At 42.7% G+C, this 22,166-nt stretch overlaps 1 protein-coding gene and 1 pseudogene across 1 annotated transcript in view; both read left to right on the forward strand.

Annotated features, from left to right (window-relative positions):
* LOC102852207 (leucine-rich repeat-containing protein 48-like) overlaps positions 1 to 22,166 on the forward strand; it is a 156,054-nt gene that overhangs the window by 62,132 nt on the left and 71,756 nt on the right. Inside the window, exons 4-7 of the mRNA XM_006901182.1 lie at positions 7,248 to 7,394; positions 10,666 to 10,785; positions 11,295 to 11,407; positions 12,759 to 12,933. Coding sequence (XP_006901244.1) covers positions 7,248 to 7,394; positions 10,666 to 10,785; positions 11,295 to 11,407; positions 12,759 to 12,933 — 555 coding nt within the window. The remainder of the gene's footprint in view (positions 1 to 7,247; positions 7,395 to 10,665; positions 10,786 to 11,294; positions 11,408 to 12,758; positions 12,934 to 22,166) is intronic.
* LOC102851392 lies at positions 15,943 to 17,325 on the forward strand (annotated as a pseudogene).

Genomic DNA, 22,166 nt, shown 5'->3' on the forward strand with positions numbered 1-22,166 from the left:
AGAGTAGCAAAGGGGGGGGAGGGGGAAAGGGTTTGTGCGGGGAGAAGGGTGCAACAATGAATGAATGGAATTCCAAAATCTCTGTAGATGTTCATTGGAATGAAAAATAAACAACCTAAATTTAAAATAAAAAAGATGAAATGTGGCATAAAATGTAAATGTTTACATGTTTACCTGAATGTGCTGGATGGATATTAAACGTTTTTCTATGGAAAGCTGTAAATCTGCCTTCGGACAGTACTTGCTTTGCCCTAGAAGGCACAATTGTTAATGACTCTTTTGGATTTGTAGATTGTAAAAGGAAAATTAATCCTTTACGTATGAAAAGGCCAATGACTGGAAGCGTCAGGGAGTGGTCTGTGATACAATGAAGAAGACTTCCAAATCTGTGAAAAAAAAAAAAAAGAGGAACAAGGTAGGAGGCATCTCACTCCCTGATTTCAAATCCTAGTACACTGCCGTGGTGGTCAAGACAGTGACAGACACATAGATAAATGGAATAGAATTAAGAATCTAGAAATCAGCCCATATACCTAAGGTCAACTGATTTTTGATAAGGAGATGACTCAGTTGGGAAACTACAGCCTTTTTAACAAATGATGTTGGCAGAATTGGAAAACTATTCTCTGAAAACTCAAGCAAGACCTACATCTCACACCCTACACAAAAACCAACTCAAAGTGGATCAAGGACCTAGAACTAAAGTGAAGGACTATAAACATCATCAGAGAAAAGTTTGGAAGAACTCTAGAAGCCCTAATCCACAACATGAACAGTCTTCCAGGTATCCTGAAATACCTATAGCCAGGAGAAGATAAAATAGATGAATGGGACCTTCTAAGAATCAAATCCCTATGCACATCAAAAAACTTCTCCAACAGGGTAAAAAGAAAACTGTTTAAAAGGGATATGTGACTAAGTATTTTTGTCATCACAGGAGTCCAGAACGAAGGCTGCATAGTGGAGGGGAGCTGGGGGGAGGCATTGTAAAATAATGAAAGAATTTTTCTTTTACTTTTCAAAGAGAAGAGTGTACTGTCGGGGAGGGGTAGGCAGAGAGTAAAGTACAACAATGAATGAATGGAAATCCAATGTCTGTAAATTTTCATTTAAATTAATAATAAAATGTTTTTAAAAGAGGAAAACCACAGACTGGGAAAAAATTTGGAAATGACATGTCTGATAAGAGACATATCTAGAATTATAGAATACTCAGGCACCACAGTAAGATAAAGGTAAACAGCCCAATCACAAAATGGCCACAGGATATGAACAGACACTTCACCAAAGAAGACTTTCAGATGGCTAACAAGCACATGAAGAAATGTTCAAAATCCCTAGCTGTAAGAGAGAGGCAAATCAAGACTACTATGAGATATCATCTCACTCCAGTAACAATAGAAAAATTCAACAGAGCAGCAAACAACAAAAGCTGGTGAGGTTGTGGACAAACAGGAACCCTTATCCACTGTTGGTGGGAGTGTAAAATGGTGCAATCACTATGGAAGGCAGTATGACGCTTTCTCAAAAAGTTGCAAATAGAAATAGCATTTGACCCAGCAATTCCACTACTGGGAATTTACCCTAAAGAAACCATAACTGCCACCCGGGCAGATATGTACACACCCATGTTTATTGTGGCTTTGGTAACAATAGCAAAGATTTGGAAACAACCTAAGTGCCCATCAACAAATGAATGGATAGAGAAGCTGTGGTATATTCACACAATGGAATACTGTGCTGCATTGAAAAACAAGGAACTCATGAAATATTACACAAAATGTGTGACCCTGGAGGACATTATGGTGAGTGAAATATCTCAGTCACAAAAGGACAAATACTGCATAGTGCCACTGTTGTAGAAGGGGATTGACATCAAAGTTGGGGTGAAGCTGAGAAAGATGAGATAAATTATGTATACTGCATTGAAACAGATGAGGAAGAAAACTGTTTTAAAATGATATATGATTTGGTACATTGAAACAAATGAGGGAGAGAGCTGTTTAAAAGTGATATATGATTGGTTATTATGGTCATGACAAGAGTCCAGAATGAAGGCATATAATGGAGTGTGTTCTGGGGGTGGGGAATTACACCAATGAAAGAATTTTTCTTTTACTTTTCAAAGAGAAGAGCAAACTAGGGGGAGGAGTGGGCAGAGAGAAAAATGGAACAATGAATGACTAGAAATCCAAAGTCTCTGTAAATGTTCATTAAAATTAATTTTTAAAAAATTTTTTAAAGTTGCAAATAGGAATACCATTTGACACAGCAATTCCACTACTGGGAACATACCCTAAAAAACTGTAACTGCCACCCAAGCAGATATATGCACACCCATGTTAATTGCTGCTTTGTTCACAATAGCAAAGAGTTGGAAACAACCCAAGCACCCATTAACAAACGAATAGATAGAGAAGCTGTGGTATATTCACACAATGGAATACTGTGCAGCACTGAGAATCAAGGAATTAATGAAATATTATGCAGAAGAGGTGACCCTGGAGGACATTTTGCTGAGTGAAGTATCTCAATCACAAAAGGACAAATACTTCACAATGCCACTGTTATAAAACAGGACTGGCATTGGGGTTGGGTGGAAAACTAAGAAAAGGTGGCATAAATAATGTACCTGCATTGAAACAGATGAAGAATAGAACTGCTTAAAAAGAATATATGAGGGGCGGGGCCGCAGCGCACATCAGAGGTGGGCAGCGGACTGCTCGGAGCCCGGCCCAGGAACAATGTGATAAAGAAAACAGCGAGAAAGAGAAAAGTCACACCACAAAAAGCTGCTTTACACATGGAGAGATGCATGAAGAGTCCTTTTGGGGGAATCGTCTGGAGAGTGGACTCGTCAGAAAAAGGGTGAACTAGAAGACCTGGGGGGTGCCGACAAGATGGTGGACGGGGAGCTGAATGTGGATAGTCTCATCACCCGATTGCTGGAGGAACTCTACTATGCTTAGTGGTAAAAAAGATGCACTACATCAGATCTGATTTGACGGTACACGCACACAAAAATAAAAAATAAAAAAAATTTAAAAAAGGACTCCTTTAAAAAAAAAAAGATGCACTACAGCTGGCGGGAGCTGCGGCCCGGCGGAAGCTGCATCGCTACTGACCTGCCCTTGGGTTGACTCAGCAATTCTGATAAATCACCACCTGGAGCAGAATCATCACCTGTACTAGCCACCCCAGAGGAAATCGCTGAGATGCAAAGGAAAAATGAGCTGAAACTCAAGATAAAGGAAGAACATCTTGCTGCTTTGCAGTTTGAAGGCTGCAGCACTTCCATGATACATCTTCAAGGATATGAGCATGTACGGCTGGGCACGGTTGATGGCAGTGCATCTAAATTCCAGGGTCGATCTCCATAATAGTCTATGTGTTTCCTACTGCCAAAGGGGCCCTTTAGAGTAGTGAGAGAAGACCTTCACCCTGAAACCCACAGCGTCCCTTTTCAGCAGGAAGTAGCTAAGAGAATGCGCCATCCCCTTTTCCTTATGAATCAGGGTGAAATCTCTCTCAGGGAGGAAAGATAGGGAATGGCAAAGGACACACTGACAAGGGAGATTGATCAGAACTGGCTTTAGCGGGCTCTGTGGCAATTGGCAATTAAAACAGACATGGGGGGTGGGGAGGGAGGAACGGACTAGGGAGGAGGGTGGAGAAAGCGGTGCAACAATGAATGAATGAAAACCCCCAAAAAAAGAATATATGATAGGTTATTTGCATGACAATAGTCCATAATAAGAGCTTCATAGTCAAGTGGACTGGGTGGAGGGGGGGAATTGTACAACAATGAAAGATTTTTTTTTAAAGAGAAAAGCCAACTGGGGAGGATAGGCAGGGAGGACAATGTGCAAAAATGAATGAATGGAAATTCAAGTTCTGTATAACTTTGATTAAAATCTCAAAAAAAATCAGAATGCTTGGTAGCAGCATATCAGAAATTAGAAGCTGTGTGCATTAGACAAACTTACAAGGACCTCTTTTAAATTCTGAATAACAAGGACATCAGTTAAAGGACTAAGGTGCACCTGACACAAGCCATAGTATTTTCAGTCACTTTTATGTTGTTGGACTGTGTATAAGGAAGATTGAATTGCCTTTGCATTGTGATGTTGGTTAAGAGTATTGAGTATTTTTTAAAGAGTACAGAGTATTCTTGAGTTGCCAAAAGAACAAACAAATCTGTCTTTAAAATGCAGCACTGAAACCTGTGTTTGTTATATGTGACCAGGCTCACTATAAGCAGAGCCTGGTTGCATTAATTTTTACTTTCACTGAAGCCTATTAACAGTCAAGATTCATGAGCATACCTGTCTTCAGAGCCTCAGGGATCTTGTGATGGTCTTATTCAGTTGTTCTTATTGATAGTTTAATACTCTTTAACACATACTTTTTAAAACATAAATGCCACCCAACCAGATATTTTTGTCAAAGTTTTTGATAACATATAAGTGCTTTAAAAACCCCAATTACTTAGAAAACCAATTTTCTAAATAATGATGTGCTACCCAGTTCACAGAATGAGTATATATTGTATGTTTTATGGTGCTGTGAGATTAGAATAGTTACTCAGAATAAACCTTGTGGGGTTTGTGTGTGTGTGTGTGGGGGGGAAACCAAAACAGCAAAGGTGTTCCTTTGGCCATGTTATCAGGAGGAGCAGTTCCTTGCAAGGTAGACATCATGCTTGGAATAGTACAGAGTCAAAGGGAAAAAAAAAAAGAAAGCTCTTCAACAAAATGGTTTTGATATGAGCTTGTTATTGTTGTTAGGTGCTATCAGGTCAAGTATGACCCATAGTGACCCTGTGAACTTTAGTTAGATCTGAACCCTGTCCTATCCTGTTCCAACCTCACAATGTCTGACATACTTGATTTCATTTGCTGCAGTCAACATGTCAATCCATCTCATTGAGGGTTTTCTTCTTTTTTGCCGACTCTCCATCTTTCCAAGTATGAGGTTCCTTTCCTAGGAATAGCTTCTCCTAACAACATACCCAGAGTATGAGATGAAGTTTCATCATTTTTGCCTCCAAGGAACACTCTGGCTGCATTTTATTCAAGACGTATTTGTTCTTTTGTCAGTCCATGGGATATTTAGTACTCTTCTCCAATGACACTACTCAGAGGCATCAATTCTTCTGTCATTCTTACCCATTGTACAGCTCTCAAATGCAAAGGAAGTGATTAGAAAGACCATGGCCTGAATCAGATGTACCTTAGTCCTCAAATTCATATTGCTCCTCAATAAATTTGAGAGATCCCTGAATGCACTGTTGTACCAAGTGTGCTGATTTTGGAGCCAAGTAAGATGATGTAATTGACAGTTTCAATCTTTTCTTCATCTATCATGATGTTGCCTATATGTCCAATGGTGAGAATTTTTGTTTTCTTGATGTTGAAATGCCATCCTATTGAAGGTTGTATTCTTTGATCTTCTGCAACAAGTGCTTCAAGTAATTTGCCTTTCAGCAAGTAGAGTTGCATCATCTGAATAGCATAGGTTATTGTTGAGTCTTCCTCTGATCCTGATTCCACATTCTTCGTAGAGTCCAACATCTCGAATAATTTACTCTCTCAATAATGAGCTTAAACACAGAACAGTATAAGAATGCAAGATTGAGCAAAGTTTAGATCTATTGTACATAGAGTCATTATGAGTAAAAGTAGATTTGATGACATCTAACAACATCTCCTGCAAGAGTTGGACTGAGAGAAACTCCACATGCACCTAGCCCAGTGGTTACCAGATGTGGATATCCTTTGTGAGTATGGAAAAAGGGTGGAGAATGCTGGGGTCATTGTTCCTGAGGCCTGGCTTGTTCTCCAGGGGTCCTGTGTACCCTGAATCCACTTCACCAATTCCAGCAACTGATAAGAAAGTACTGATGTCCCTCAGAGCTCTCTTGATCCTGAGCATCTTTGCCTGAATTCTCGTCTATATTATTTGATCTCTAACTATACACATGTTCTTGTTATTTATTTTATTACTAGGGTTATTTTAGTATCTGCTAAGTAAGAAATGTTTACACATTACTTGGGGTTCACAGTTGCTAAGTCTCATTTGTAAACTTTCCAAGATCTAATGTGATAGGCATACCTGTTATGTTCCTGTCATTAGCTGTCCCCCTCCATTGCTTAGCTGTGTCATGGGGCATTTTTTTCAGTCCCTTGTAGTTGAACAGTAACTCTGCTATAACACACAAACTATAATGCCCATCTTCACCAGGGTGACTTTGTATCTGAGTGTGGCCATTTGTAAGATCATGTTGCAAAGAAGGAATGACCAAGTCAGAGGGCATGTATGTTTTGAATTTTGGTGACTTTGTCAAATTGCCCTCTGCAGAGGTGGAACCATTTTTATATCACCAACCACAGTAAACAGTCCTGCTTCCTTCTACAGCACATGTGGGCATCAAACATTTAATTTACTAATCTTATTGACATATTTCAACAGACACTGCCCTGTTTGATGTTATTCAGATAATATAAACCTTCATTTTGATTTTTAAGTTAATTTTAAATTGAGTTCCACTTAATGTAAGAAAATTAAATCTTTTCCAGGACTTGACAAACTAAAGCAGAAAAAAACCCCAAACAAACAACAACAACAAAAAAAGCCAAATAAAGCAGCACTGCCTACTTGGGGTTATAACCAAATCAAAATAACCATCTGTAAGTTGAGTGCTTATTAGGTGCTGACTCTTCTTCAAATTATTTTTCATGCGTTATTTCATTTGGTCTTTACAATACCTATAACATGCATAGCATCTTTATACGCATTTTACAGATGAGAACATGGAGCCTCACAAATGTTACATTAATTGGCTCAAGATCACATAGAAATTGAGCCAAGGTTAGCTTGATGCCTTAAAGTTTGCCACCTTATGGGGGTTTTTTTGTTTGTTTGGGTTGCTTTTTGTGGGGTTTTGGGGTTTTTTTGGTGGTTTAGTTGTTGTTGTTGTTGTGTACTGGCGAATCGGATCTGATTGGCACAGGAGGAGATTGCCCCTACTTCTCCAGCAAAGCATTTGGTAGATTTTAACCAATTGCCTTCAGGATTGCTGTGCAGCTTCTTGCCATTAGACCACTAGAGCTCCCTTATCCCACCTAATGTTGACAGAAACTGTGGACGGGCTAGGAATCCCAAAACAGTGCTGCTTGGAAAGACTACCAGGTGTGCCCACAATCCAGTGACAGGTATGTGAAGCTTTCGCTCCTACTCCTTCCCAGGTTGTCTATTTGCGACGCTTCAAGGATCTTCGAACACTCAGTCTTTCTGGGAACCCCATCTCTGAGGCAGAGGATTACAAGACATTCATCTGTGCCTACCTTCCTGATCTGGTGTACCTGGACTTTCATCGTATTGATGATGTCACGGCAAGTGTCTTTCCTTGTAGTTCCCAGATTGTGATATAGGCTCAGCAGGCCCCAGGTGGCACAGAATTTGAGCAAGACCACATGCCTCCTGCAAGTGTCAGAGCCATTGCATGGTCCTCACCCTGGCTATTGAGTGTACTGACACTCCCAGATGTGCCCTCAGAGCCCCCTAGTCACCTCTGACTGTACTGACTGTGCTGGCCCTGCCAGGTATGCCCTCAGAGCCCCCATGGTCACCTCTGTGTGTGCAGTGCCAGCCCTGCAAGGTGTGCTCCTAGAGTCCTCCCAACCACTGCAGGGTCAGACTTTCCAGATGACAAAACTGAAATGGACCAGAGAGGGCCAACCACTCACTAACTAGGGTCATCTGGATCCACACCTGGCCACCTGGCCTCAGTCTGTCGGCTGGCACACTATGTTACTCATCACAGAATCTACCAGCATATTACCAAGGTGACAGCTGGGCCCAGTGTGGGTCCCTACTAGCTTGTCATGCTTACTGTGATACAGGGCCTCTCCTCTGATTGCTACCTGCACTGCCTTTCTGCTTAGGCTCTGTTTCTCTGACCCCCGTGATGGCCTCTCAGCTGGAGCACTGTTGGCAGTAGGATCTTTCTGTGGAGTCTTTCCCTTCAGATAAAGGGAGGGAAATCCCAGTACAACAGTGAGTCCTTGGACAGCAGAATGGTGTTCTTGGTGCTAGATGCCAGGGACATAGGACCGCACAGCCCACTGCTTCCTGCATAGCGCCCTCAAGAGAAGACAGACATTGTTGGGGCACTGACTCCAGAGGACTGCACAACCTGGGCCCGGTGTAGGCTCTACAGTTATTACATGCATGCAGGTGCAGCTCCCTCCCTTAAGGGCACCTCCTCAGGAAGTCAGCAGAGATAACACAGGGCCAGAAAGCTGCCCATCCACTGATCCTCTTCTCTCTGAACCTGCTGCTCTCTCTTCTGTGACAGTATGAGGATCTGAGGTTTTGAATCCCAAGACTCTGGAGTCTTACTCTTCATTTAGTTCATAATTTATTTATCCCTTCCTTTTTATTGTGGTTTTAATTTCATTCATAATTTAAAAGATAATATAGGCACAAGTCTTGTGCCAGTTAAAGATTAGTTTGGCCACATTTTCCTTGTTAGAAAATCATGTTGTTGTTGTTGTGGACCATAGAATCAGGACTGACCTGCAGCTGACCCTCTGGTGGGCTCTCCAAGGCAGTTAATTGCACAGGAGGAGATTGCTCATCATAGGGAGGTCTTATACTCTGGTGACTAGAATCCCTCCTGAGGCAGTTTCCTTAGACCTGCAAAGCTCCTCCTGTAGGAAGCAGGCAAGACCCTGCAAGGAAACTACAGCTTCTGTCAAGATTCAGAGGCTTGCTCAGATTCCCTAAGATGAAGAATAAGAAAAAGGTCTTAGAAGTGGAGTTCATCAGGGCAGAGGCACCTGGAACCCCAGCCCACTAATTTGACACCAACTACAGCCTCCCCTAAGCCCCTGGCTGCTTTGCTCAGTAGAGCACTAGGGCAGTGGGACAGGCACAGGCTGGTAGGTACAGGCAGCTTCATGGGCCTCTGCCTCAGTGGGCTTTAAAGAACAGCCACTCTGACTTCCTGGGACCCACATTCACACCAAGGCCTTCACATGTTTCCAGCCTGACTGGTCACAGTTGAAGGAGCAAGGTGGGTAGAGCCTAAAAGCTGGGAAGGTTTTGTATGCTGGGGCTCATTCTGTTGAAGAGTCATCATAGAGAAGTCTAAGCAGATGAAGTGTCATACAGCATTTCAGATATTTGGTGACAGCTATGGTGAAAGGAGTAGAGAGAAAGATAGGCATGACAAGGTGAGGGAACAAATGCCATGGTCATCTGAAGGAGTGTATGTGGGAGAGATAGTGGCCTCATAGAAGGAACAGCTACAAAAAGGGAAAGGGAGGAGCAAGTGCTAGATACCGTCCTATGTAAAGATATTTAGTAATGAACTGTTCATTGAAGCAGGTGGTGGTGGTTGTTGTGTGCCGAGTCGGAACCAATCCATAGCTGACCCTCTGGCGGGTTTTCAGAGGCAGTTAATTGCATGAGAGTAGACTGCCCATCTTTCTCCGGTGTAACAGCTGATGGCAGCACAGCTTCTTGCCAGTAGACCACCAGTGCTCCCTGAAGTACTTGAAGCATAGGTATATAAAAAATAATAACTTAAGATATTTTTTAAAATAATATCAACTTTGTGTAAGATAGATGATGAGAGAGATAAATAGAAGCTGTTTTGTAGCCAAGGAGCCACACTCAAGTGGAAGACTATGACTACCTGTAGTGGTGGGGGAGTAGAAGCGGGAAAAGGAGTGACACCCAGGCAGCAGCTGGTAGTGACGCCGGACAGACCAGAGGAAAGGTGTGGCTCAGCCTGCCTTCATCTGTGGGCCACCTTACTGGAGAGAGACATCAAAGGCTTTGAATTTATAGATAGAAGTATTGGAGGAGGGAAGAAAGCTAACAGGATCCACGACATTGGTTCTCAGTGGGCTGACCTGGCTCAGTGGGTCCTAGGAAGGCTACTCATTGAAGTGGCTTCTGAGCTGTGATGGGCAAGATAGCAGGAGTTGTCTAGGTGAAGGATTGGCTGGCCAGAGGCGGCATGGTAAGCAGGCCAGTGGCAGATGCTCGGAGTTAGGAAGACAGTGGGCAATAGGTGAGGAGGTCCTTGAAGGCTGTGCAGGGAAGCCTTAGAAAGCAAGCCAGAGCTGACAAGAACAAATGTGCAGACAAGTATGCTGGGCTGATGGTTGAAGGGTAGAGTAGAGGGGGTCAGGGGAGCAGGGAACAGCTAGAGGCTGAAGCAGGGGTGCTGACAAGAAATGCTGGTGAGATGGGGACAGATGAGAGGAGTAGAAGGGAGGACAGACCTGGGCATGAGCTGTGGTAGGGGGCTTCAAGCTTGTGTGCTTTGTGGGCTGTATGCTGGGGACCCCTCATTGAGGAATGGTGGTGGGCAGATGATCAGAGGTTCAGATGTGGAAATCACAGATGAGAGTTATTGAGGTGTGTAGAACTAGCTGAAAAAGTCCACGTGGAGGAGACCTGGACCTAGGGTGGACCATTAGGAATGAACATAATCTGCTTCATATGGCCTCCTTTTCTGATGCAACCCAAATTCAATACTTAAGATGAGTCATGCACACCTGCACAGTGTTCACACCCTGGCTCCTAGTCACCAAGCACATAGATGATTGAGGGGATAAGGCCAATTGTTCATGGTCCCCATCGTTCCAGAGAGAGGAGGCAGAGACGAAGCACCAGTACACCATTGATGAATTAAAGCACCGAGAAAGCCTGGCACAGGCCCAGTACGAGGAGGCGCAGGTCCAGAGGGAGCAATTGGAGGCACACAAGGTAGGCCTCTGCCCTAACTCCTCTCTACACTGTGTCAGAGGCACCCAGAGCAAGCATCTACCAGATTAGACCAATTAGACTGAAAGCTCACCTTTTGATTGAAGACTGAGGCTGCTCAGCAATGCCTGAGGCTGTTCAAGCCGCTCCCATCACAGAACCTGGCACTCTCACTCACTTGCTCCACAATGCCAGCTGCTGTCCCTGTCTGGGCTTCATGGCCTCTGCCGCTTTGTACTGTCTGCATGTTGGAGCTTCTTTCAAACCCCCAGCATACCAGGAACAGTGTGTGGCTCTGAGCACAATAGCTCTCACCATCCCCATCGGTCAGCCCACTGTTCTCTGTTCTCTAGTGAGATGAGCCCTGCAGAGTGTTCTGAAAGCTGTCCTGCAGTGCAGTGCCACCACCAGAATGCTTCTCCAGGACACCTCCCCATCTTCCAGCACAGTGTCCACATAGGGCTCATTGGAGTGAGTTCATGCAGCTATATTTGACCTGTTTATGTCTGCAGGCTGGGTTCATTGAGCACCTTGATGGCTCCTTCCTCTTTGACAGCATGTATGCTGAGGACATAGAAGGCAACAAGCTATCCTATCTACCAGGCATCGGGGAGCTTCTCGAGGCATATCCTTTCAAGTTCCCTGCTGTTGCCTCTAGCAGAACCTAGAGTGTCTGTGCCACAATCCTGCCTCAATAAGATGCCTTTCTCTCTGGGCCTCAGTTTCCCTATCTTGTGAGACTATCAAAGAGCACTTTAGAGCAATATTTCACACCTGGGTCAGCAAGCACCAGTGAGACATGCTGCCTAGAGTTTAGAGGGTTCTGTCGTTCTGATCATTGTGTTACAGGTACCCAGAGTTGGGAACACTGAGAACACATTCTGTGCTGGTGATCTTTGTCAATTTAAGTCGAGTTTCCTAGTCATGATGTGCTTTGTCTATGTTATTTATTGTTTTCTGCACACACATCCTCCAACACATGGTGAGTGGGCACTGTTCACAATCCCACTTTTTATAGTCAGAGGAGCTAAGGCTTGGCAAGGTTCAGTGACTTGTCTGGTCAAATAATTAGAAACTTGAAGTTTGAACCCTCACTTGAGTCCTAAAAACCTATAGTCTAGCCTTCAATTTCCTCAACAGCTTGTTGAATAGAAATTCACTCCTAAAATCCCAACATTCCAGAAATCATGGCAGCAGAATGTGGAGGTGAAACAGAGGAGTGCGAGGAGGGTGTCCAACACTGAGTGAGTGGTTAAGAGCAGGGCTTTTGGGCAAGGCTCCCACCTGGCAACACCTGAAAGGTGGTGACCTACACACAGGCTGATCCATGTTGGAATCTCTGCTGTAGTATATCATGGCTGACTATGGGTGAATCATTTCACCTCTCTGAACATTGGTCTCCATCCCTGAGGATGGCTTCATCTTCCTGGCCTCAGTGGCATATTCCTCAGAAAGATACCATGTTCAGAGGAAGACACTGAAGTCCAGAGAAAGCTTGTGACCTTCTGGAGATCCAGCATCTGCAGTACAAGCAGGTCTTGAATCTGGGTCTGTCTGCCCTCAACACACCAGCAGTAGGGGTAGACCAGGGCTGGCCCACAGAGGTGCTCTGCTCGATTATACACAATAGAGAAATCCCCCAGGCACTCAGTCCTGCCCTCTCCATCAGAGTGTTCTCAGTCTGACACTTCCTGTTCTGCCAGCCTCTCCCTGACATAACTCCTATTTCTGAATCCATCAGACTGAGGATTAAGACCCCCGTCTGCAGACATGGCTATGACTCTATTTGGTCCTGGTTCTCATCCTCAATTTCTTCATCAGCAGATAGACCAGATGAAACAGATTACATGTCTCTTGTACTGAGCATCAGTGTGTGTTCATCCAAAAGTGTTTATGCTGCTTTCATATGGTTTTTACCTGTGGTCCCTTGGCAGTCGTGTCTTGACACAGAGTGAGCCTCCTTGACAGTTTTTTACCTATAAGGACAAATTTGTCATCACCTGCCTCAATATTTTTGAGTATGGCCTGAAACAGCAAGAAAAGCGGAAAGCAGAGATCGACACCTTCACTGAGTGCATCCAAGAAGCCATCCAGGAGAACCAGGAGCAAGGCAAACAAAAGATTGCTGAATTTGAAGAGAAGCACCTATTGGTAGGTCCTTCCCCTTTCAAGTCTTGTCCTTGTCCCCCCTCCAAGAGCAGAGTTGCCAGCCTTAGGCTGTGGTCCTCTAGACAGCCAAGCACACAACCATGCTTGGTTCTCCAGTGGCCTAGCCCCACCTAAGGGCTACAATTCATGTGTCCTGGTAGCTGCTAAGGCTCAAGGTCATTATCCCCAGTGATAGGTCACAAAGCTGGCAAGTGTCAGCCTCATGTCACCCACAATCACAGCTCCTCTTTGTGCTCTGACTAAGCTGAGCAAGAGACCATAAGGTGCCCTTCCCATAAACTGCTTGTGAGTTCAAGCACCTTCCCCTGCTTTAGCAGCAGCCTCAATAATACACTTACTACCACATTATTCTTAATTTTGCTATTACTATTACTTCATTTATTCATTCATTCTTTTAATGTATGTGAAATCCAGAGCCACTTTTGCCCCGCCCATAATACTCCATGTCTATCACTAATGTCAGACTGGAGTCCCTGGAGGGTAGTGCATGGGCCATTGGTTGCAAAGAATGCATCAAGGATCATGAAGTTGGCAGAACCAGATTTAAAAGAGGCTGTGAAACTAGGGCTATTATTGCTGATGTCAGATAAATCTTAGCTGAAAGTAGAGAATACCAGAAAGAATATGTATTTTATTAACTGTGCGAAAACATGCAGTTGTGTGGGTTGTAACAAAATGTTAATGATATTACAAAGAATGTGAAAGTCAGAACACTTAATTGTGCTCATGAGGTGTCTGCATACACAAAAGAGGCTGTTGTAACGGAGGATGGGGATACTGCATGGTTTAAAATGATGAAAAGTATGTGTCAGGGTTGTACTTTTCATCATACCAATTCAATCTATATTTTGAGCAAATAATACAAGAAATTTGTATAAAGAAGCATGTAGCATCAGGATTGGAGAAAAACTCATCAACAACTTGGAATATGCAGATGGTGCAATCTTGTTTGCAAAAAACAAATCCAACATGAAACATTTACTTATAAATCTCAGAGACAATAGTCTTTAGTATGGATTACACCTCAACATCAAAGAAACAAAAATACTACAACTGGATCAATATCTAACATTATGATAAACTGAGTAAAGATTGAAGTTGTGAAGGATTTCAGTTTACTTGGATCAACACCCATGAAAACAACAGGTAAGAAATTAAACAGTGTGTTGCATTGTGCAAATCTTTTGTAAAAGACCTCTTAAAATTCTAAAGAGCAGAAAAAATGAATGGCTGGAAACCTTAAGTCTCTGTAAACTTTCATTAAAATTAATAAATAAATTTAAGAACAAAACCAAAAAAATTCTAAAGAGCAAGAATATCACTAAGGTGCACCTGACACAAGCCATGGGATTTCCAAGACAAGGAAATAGTTCTATAAACTTTTGCAGTCTCAAGTTGATCAAACATGTAATCAAGATTTAATAATAATAATAATAATTGATGACTGGATGTAAAAGTTGGGAACAAGGAAGAAGGAACAGTAGTTAGAAAATATGGACTTGGTGACAAAATGAGGCTGAAGGTAGAATGACAAAATTTTATTCAATCAAATGGCAACTTTACACATAGACTTCACCTTACACAGGAATCATTTATTATATCTGTGGAAAGCTCAATATTAGTTGTGAAAACTAGGCAGATGCTGACTATGGAACAGACCATCAACTTCTCAGTTGCAAGTTCAAACTGAAGCTAAAGAAAATGAAAACAAAGCCACAGAACCAAAGTTTGACCTTGAGTCCTATTCTATTCTATTCTAACCTATTCTATTCTATTCTATTCTATTCTATTCTATTCTATTCTATTCTATTCTATTCTATTCTATTCTATTCTATTCTATTCTATTCTATTCTATTCTATTCTATTCTATTCTATTCTATTTGAATTTAAAATGCGTGTAGGAACAGGTTTGAGGCCTTGAGCACTAATGAACAAAGACTTATGAGCTATGGGAGAATATTATCATCCATTAAGAATGTAAGAGGTAATTATGAAGACAGAAGAGGAAGAAAAGATCAAGATGGATGTTGGAAGAGACAAAGTATTGCATTAGAATGCCGAAAAGCATGCTAAAAAAAAAAAAAAAAAAAAAAAGGAGACCTAACCCAGAACATTTGATTATGCTTATGTGAAACCTTTACTGGGACCAAAAGGCAGTCATCAGAATAGAGCAAGGAGACACTATATGGTTCTGAAGGGACAGCCAGGACCCCCCTTTTCAGGTGTCTGGGTGTCTAGTGCCCCCTAGGAGCTTAACCCAAATTCAATCTTGAACAGAACTCATTAACTACAGAGGCAGGCACGAGCCATTAAAATTCTTAGTTTTAGAAGCGGGCGGTAAAAGAAGAATAAACACCAGGGCGCCTTGGGAAGCCTCATGAGGCAACAGTTATCAGATTAAAAGTAACCAATTAACTGAAGCTACGTGACTCTGGAAAAGCAACATAGGTGACACGAAGAGGGCAGAGGCGGGCAAATAAGCCCGCCAATTAGGAGCCAAAGCAAATGACTGATTTGCCCATCAACCATGTTCCAAATTAACCCACCCTAAGTGGAAGCATCCGGGAAGGCCTTAAAAATCGGGATACAGGCGGATTAGCTTTCTCTTGTTTGTCATCTCGCCACTCAGGGAGAGAGCTTCCACATGTGGAAAAATTATTGAGTCCCCTGCAGCCTCCGCAGTACGCCCCTCAGCCAGCAGCTCCAGCACCACCGCGGGCGGCTGCCTGAGCGCAGCAGAGGCGGTGGGGACCACACTGGGAAGCTGCCGATCCGCTCTTCCTGCGCTCCCGCTGCGTTGTCTACATGAGGCCGGTCTGTGGCGTCCGTGCGCACTGAGAACATTTACAGTGCTACACCAAGGGTAGAAGCCTGCTACTCAGTTGGATTTGAAATTCCAGAAGAATTGGCCTTTGTGAGAAGCAGGAAACAATTTAAAATTCTGTCTCTTAGCTTTCCTTTTTATTTCATATGGAAAAACATCGAGAAACCATGAACAGCTTTAGTAATGAAGAGTTTGACTGCCATTTCCTTGATGAAGGTTTTACTGCCAAGGTTATTCTGGACCAAAAAATTAATGAAGTTTCCTCTTCAGATGATAAAGATACCTTTTATGTTGTGGACCTTGGAGACATCCTGAAGAAGCATCTAAGATAGCTAAAAGCTCCTCCTCGGGTCACTCCCTTTTATGCAGTCAAATGTAATGATAGCAGAGCCATAGTGAAGACCCTGGCTACCATTGGGACAGGATTTGACTGTGCTAGTAAGAATGAAATACAGCTGGTGCAGTCTTTGGGTGCCTCCAGAGAGGATAATCTATGCAAATCCTTGTAAACAAGTATCTCAAATTAAGTATGCTGCCAATAATGGAGTTCAGATGATGACTTTTGATAGTGAAGTAGAGCTGATGAAAGTTGCCGGGGACATCCAAAGGCAAAGTTGGTTTTGCGGATTGCCACTGATGATTCCAAAGCAGTCTGTTGCCTTAGTGTTAAATTTGGTGCCACACTCAAAACCAGCAGGCTTCTTTTAGAAAGGGCTAAAGAACTCAACATTGATGTCATTGGTGTCAGCTTCCACGTGGGTACTGGCTGTACCGACCCAGAGACCTTTGTGCAAGCAATATCTGATGCCCATTGTGTCTTTGACATGGGAGCTGAGGTTGGTTTTAGCATGTATCTGCTTGATATTGGTGGTGGCTTTCCTGGATCTGAGGATGTGAAGCTTAAATTTGAAGAGATCACCAATGTAATCAATCCGGCATTGGACAAGTATTTTCCATCAGACTGTGGAATAAAAATCATAGTTGAACCAGGCAGATACTATGTTGCATCAGCTTTCACTCTTGCTGTTAATATCATTGCCAAGAAACTTGTGTTAAAAGAACACACAGGCTCTGATGACGAAGATGAATCGAGTGAACAAACCTTTATGTATTATGTGAATGATGGGGTTTATGGCTCATTTAATTGCATCCTTTATGATCATGCACATGTAAAGCCCCTGCTGCAAAAGAGACCCAAACCAGATGAGAAGTATTACTCATCTAGCATATGGGGACCAACATGTGATGGCCTGGATCGGATTGTTGAGCGCTGTAACCTGCCAGAAGTGCATGTGGGGGACTGGATGTTGTTTGAAAATGTGGGTGCTTACACTGTTGCTGCTGCCTCTACTTTCAATGGGTTCCAGAGGCCAATTATCTACTATGTGATGTCTGGGCCAACATGGCAACTCATGCAGCAAATCAAGAACCATGAGTATCCACTTGAAGTGAAGGAGCAGGATGTCAGCACTCTGCCCTTGTCTTGTGCTTGGAAAAGTGGAATGAAACGGCATCCAACAAGTTGTGCTTCAGCTAGTATTAATGTGTAGATACCATTTTAGTAGCTGTTAACTCCAAGTTTAGCTTGAATTAAAGGATTTGGGGGGACCATTTAACTTAATTATTGCTACTTTTGAAATTTTATATGAGTAGGGTGGGATGGAACAGTATGGAAGACTAGGCGATGGGGTCACACTTATCTGTGTTCCTATGGAAACTATTTGAATATTTGTTTTATATACATTTTTATTCACTTTTCACACATGCTACTAAAGAATGCACCCAGCTGCTGAGCAAGCATTTGTAGCTTGTCCAGGGGCAGAATGGGCCAAAGATTAGTGTTGTGACCTGTTTTAAAAATAAAGTATCTTGACATAAAAAAAATTATTAATTATTCTGCAGAATAAACTGCTCTCTTTGTTTTTACATGCTTGAGGAAGTTCCTTTCAGGCGGCACTTCCTAGGCACGACAGTTCTATATGGTTCAAAATCAGGAAGGGGGTCCACCCGGGATGTATTCTGTCTAGATACCTTTTCAATGCAGAACAGATCATCTGGGACGCTGGGCTGTATAAGGAGGAATGTGGCATAAGGATTGGAGGAAGATTCATCAACAACTTATGTTATGCAGATGACACAACCCTGCTTGCTGAAACTGAGGAGGACCTGAAGCGCTTGTTGCAGAGGGTCAAGGACTGAAGCCTTCAATATGGATTGAAGCTCAACATCAAGAAAACAAAGATTGTCAAGCACTTGGGGCGTGTCATCCTCTCTTGCTGGAAAGGCGTGCAGAGACGTTCTTTTGCTGAGTTGTTTGCTTAGCTTGGTAGATGTTGTCAAGGCTATAATTCCTGAAAGGATCGTGAAGCTGATGATGAATTCCCACCTCCAGAGACAGACGTGCGAAACCACTCACTCCCAGACTACACCAGCAGAGCTTGTCTCTGGGGACTATTCCCTCCTGTATACAAGACCAAAAACCAACTCATCTTTCAGGATTCAAGTCAAGACTCTTTTATTCTGCTAACTGTTATCCCAGTCTGACTTCTATTTTATTATCCCAGTAGCACTTACTTTCACCAAGCTACTGAGTCAGTTCATCTTGTTGAAAATCTTCTTCACCTGACCCTGTACCAAAGGTACATGGTTTTAATCCATCAGCTGTTTCATGGAAGAAAGATGAGCAGTCTCCTCTCGTGAAATGTACTGCTTCCAAAAACCCACTGGAGGATCAGCTATGAATCAATTCCAACTCGACAGTACTCAACAATAACTACCACAGCAGCTCTACTAGCCTATTGGAAAAGGAGTTGCTCTTCTAATCTAAAGGCATACTGTTCAAATCTGCCAGCTACTCCTTGGGAGAAAGAGAAGCACTCTCCTCCGGTACAATGAAGAGCTTCAGGAAACCTGATGGAGGATCATCCATGAGTAGCTTGAGTCAACACCACTGACATCAACAACTACTTCATCAAGTACGATGGCTTTCTTTTTCTACTGTTACCTCAATAACAATTCAAAAGTACATGAAACAGAGTCTTGCCATTAAAACCTGTAAGAAAAATAATAAAAATAGTAATAATAATAACGTTTGTAAGAAACAAAAAAGAAAGAAAACAAAGATTGTCACCACTGGATCAATTGGCAACATCAGTATGTATGGTGAAGAGATTGAGATAGTTAACAGTTTTAATTTGCTTGGCTCCATAATCTACACTGTTAGTCCCAGCAGCCAGGAAATCAAGAGACAAATTACATTGTGAAAGTCAGCTGTGAGGGACCTCTCCAGAGTACTGAAGAGCAATGATGTCAGGCTGGAAACTAAGGTGTGCCTGATGCAGGCTATAGTCTTTGAATCAGAGAGTTGGACAGTGACTAGGGATGATAGAAAGAGAACTGATGCCTTTGAACTATGGTGCTGGAGAAGAGTGTTGAATATACCATGGACTACTAGGAGAAAAAACAGGTTTGTCCTAGAGAGGGTGAAGTCCAGCTGCTCCTTGGAGTCAAAGATTCTGACTTTTGCCTGACATACCTTGGGCATGTTGCAAGGAGGGACCAGTCCTTGGAGAGGGACATCATGTTTGGGAGAGTGGAGGGACAATGCAGAAGAGGAAGACCCTCAAAGATATGGATTGATTCTGTGATTGGGGTGCTAGGAATGTATCAGAGACGGTGAAGTTGGTGCAGGATAGAACTGGGTTTAGGGCTCTTGTACATAGGGTTGCAATGAGTCGCAAGTGACTTGACAACACATAACAACAACAATAACAACAACCACTAATATCACACAGAAGCAAAATCCTGCTTAGGATTGTCCAAAAACAACTGGAACAATATATTGACAGAGAACTGCAGGTAATACAAGCCAGGTTTAGAAGAGGCCATGCCACTAGGGACATCACAGCCAATGTTAGATGGATCTTAGCTGAAAGCAACAAGTACCAGAAGAATGTCTATTTGTGGTTTTTTTGACTATGGATATGTCTTTGACTGTGTGGATCACAACAAATTGTAGCTAACAATAAGAATGGAAATCCCAGAACACTTGATTGTGCTCAAGTATATGAAATCTACACTTAGACCAGAAAGCAGTCATCCAAACAGAGCAACAAAACAATGCATTGTTCAAAATCAAGAAAGAAGTGCATCAGGGCTGTGTCCTTTTTCTGTACTTTACAGTCTATACACTGAACAACAGATAGGAGGCTGGACTTTATGAGGAGGAATGCAGCATCAAGTTTGGAGCAAGATAAGCTGCATTATGCTAGTGACACAACGTGGCTTGTCAAATGAGCTGTGGGCTGGAAGCCTCTTGGTTTAGAGTCAACGAGGACCTGGCGGGTGGGCCTTGTATTTAAAAGGAGGTAGTCATATGCCAGGGATGTGTCCTGTCTCCATACCTTTTCAACCTGTATGCAGAACAGATTATCTGGGAGGCTGGGCTCTATGAGGAGAAATGTGGGGTCAAGATTGGTGGAAGATCTATCAACAATCTCTGTTATGCAGATGACACAACCCTGCTTGCTGAAACTGAGGAAGACCTGAAGTGCTTGCTGCAGAGTGTCAAGGACTGCAGCCTTCAATATAGATTGGGCTCAATGTCAAGAAGACAAAGATTCTCACCACTGGACCAATTGGCAGTATCAGGATGGATGATGAAGAGATTGAGATTGTTCACAGCTTTCGTTTGCTTGACTCCACAGTCAACACTCTTGGCACCAGTAACCAAGAAATTAAAAGACATATTGCCATGGAAAAGTCTGCTGTTCGGGACCTCTCCAAAGTACTGAAGAGCAATCATGTCTCTCTGGAGACTGGAGACTAAGGTGCGTCTGATACAGGCCATGGTCTTTGTAATCACTTGTTATGCATCAGAGAGTTGGACAATGACTAGGGAGGATAAAAGGAGAGTTGATGCCTTTGAGCTGTGGTGCTGGAGAAGAGTGCTGAGGGTACCATGGACTGCTAGGAAAACAAACAGGTTCATCCTAGAGAGGGTTAAACCGGGCATCTCACTGGAGGCAAGGATTCTGAGGCTCTCCATCTAACATACTTTGGACATGTTGTAAGGAGTGACCGGTCCTTGGAGAAGGACATCATGCTTGGGAGGGTGGATGGACAGCTCAGGAAAGGAAGGCCCTCTATGAGATGGATCAATTCAGTGATTGGGGAAATTGGGATGGGTGTGTCAGAGACAGTGTGATTGGCACAGGACAGAGCAGAGTTTAGGGCTGTTGTACATAGGGTCGCTATGAGTTGCAAGCGACTTGAGGGCACATAACGACAACAACAACAGGGCCCAACTAAGTCTCTGGTTTTGAGACTCATGTGTGAAGCAGATTCTGGAAGATGGTTTCTCTTGTCTTGGTGAGGGTTGGGTGTGGACTGTTTGGGTGTTTTTTTTTCATTCATAATCAGATGTGAACTAATTGGATTTGCTGGATTTAGCTAACAGTGAGCTGGGTGGGCCTTTGTATTTAAAAGTCTGTTTGGTATTTGGAATGAACATTCTCCTAAGTGGTACTACACTGGTCTGTCAATTTGCTGTACTGAAGTAACTTGGGGTAACTATGATACTGAATGCTGTGCCATTGGTGTGTCAAATGTCATAATAGTTACCCATCATGGACAGTGTGGTTGAGCTCCCAGATTGATTCACGTTTGGAAACAGGAGTATCATCCACTTCATAAACCACATGCCTCTAGGAACTCTATCAACGTATAGAAAAGACAATAGCTGTACTATAGGGTTCAGGTCTTTTGTTTATAGGGTTGCTATGAGTTGTGCTCGACTCTATGGAACTTAACAACAACAATGTTCCTTTGCTCTCTTTGGACAAATAGCTTCTTAGTCTAGGTATACCTTTCTCATGAGTACAATCAGGTGTTCTGGGATTCCCATTCTTTTCAATGTTAGACACATTTTATTGTCATACCCAGTCAAATGTATTTGCGCAGTTGGTAAAAGACAAGTAGACATCCTCCTGATACTCTCTACTTTCAGCCATAATCGAGGATATCACTATCAATGATCCCTATCAGGATATCCCTAGCAATGATCTCCCTAGTGCCATGGCCTCTTCTAACACAACTTGTATTTCTGACAGTTCTCTGTAAATGTAGTGTTTTAGTCATGTAGATTTTGGGATAATCTTTAGCAAGATTTTTCTTGCATGTAATATTAGTGATATTGTTTGGTAATTTCCACATTCTGTAGGATCTTCTTTTTGGTGAATGGGAATAAATATCGTTATCTTCTAGTTAGATGGCCAGGTAGCTATCCTCCAGATTTCTTGGCACAACCTGATAAGCACATCTGGGGCTGCACCTATTTGTTGAAATATTTCAATTAGTATTCCATCAATTCCTGGGGCCTTATATTTGGCCA

Source organism: Elephantulus edwardii, unplaced genomic scaffold, assembly GCF_000299155.1.
Source record: "Elephantulus edwardii isolate Elephantulus edwardi_28Jun2011 unplaced genomic scaffold, EleEdw1.0 scaffold00314, whole genome shotgun sequence".
Taxonomy (NCBI): Eukaryota; Metazoa; Chordata; class Mammalia; order Macroscelidea; family Macroscelididae; genus Elephantulus; species Elephantulus edwardii.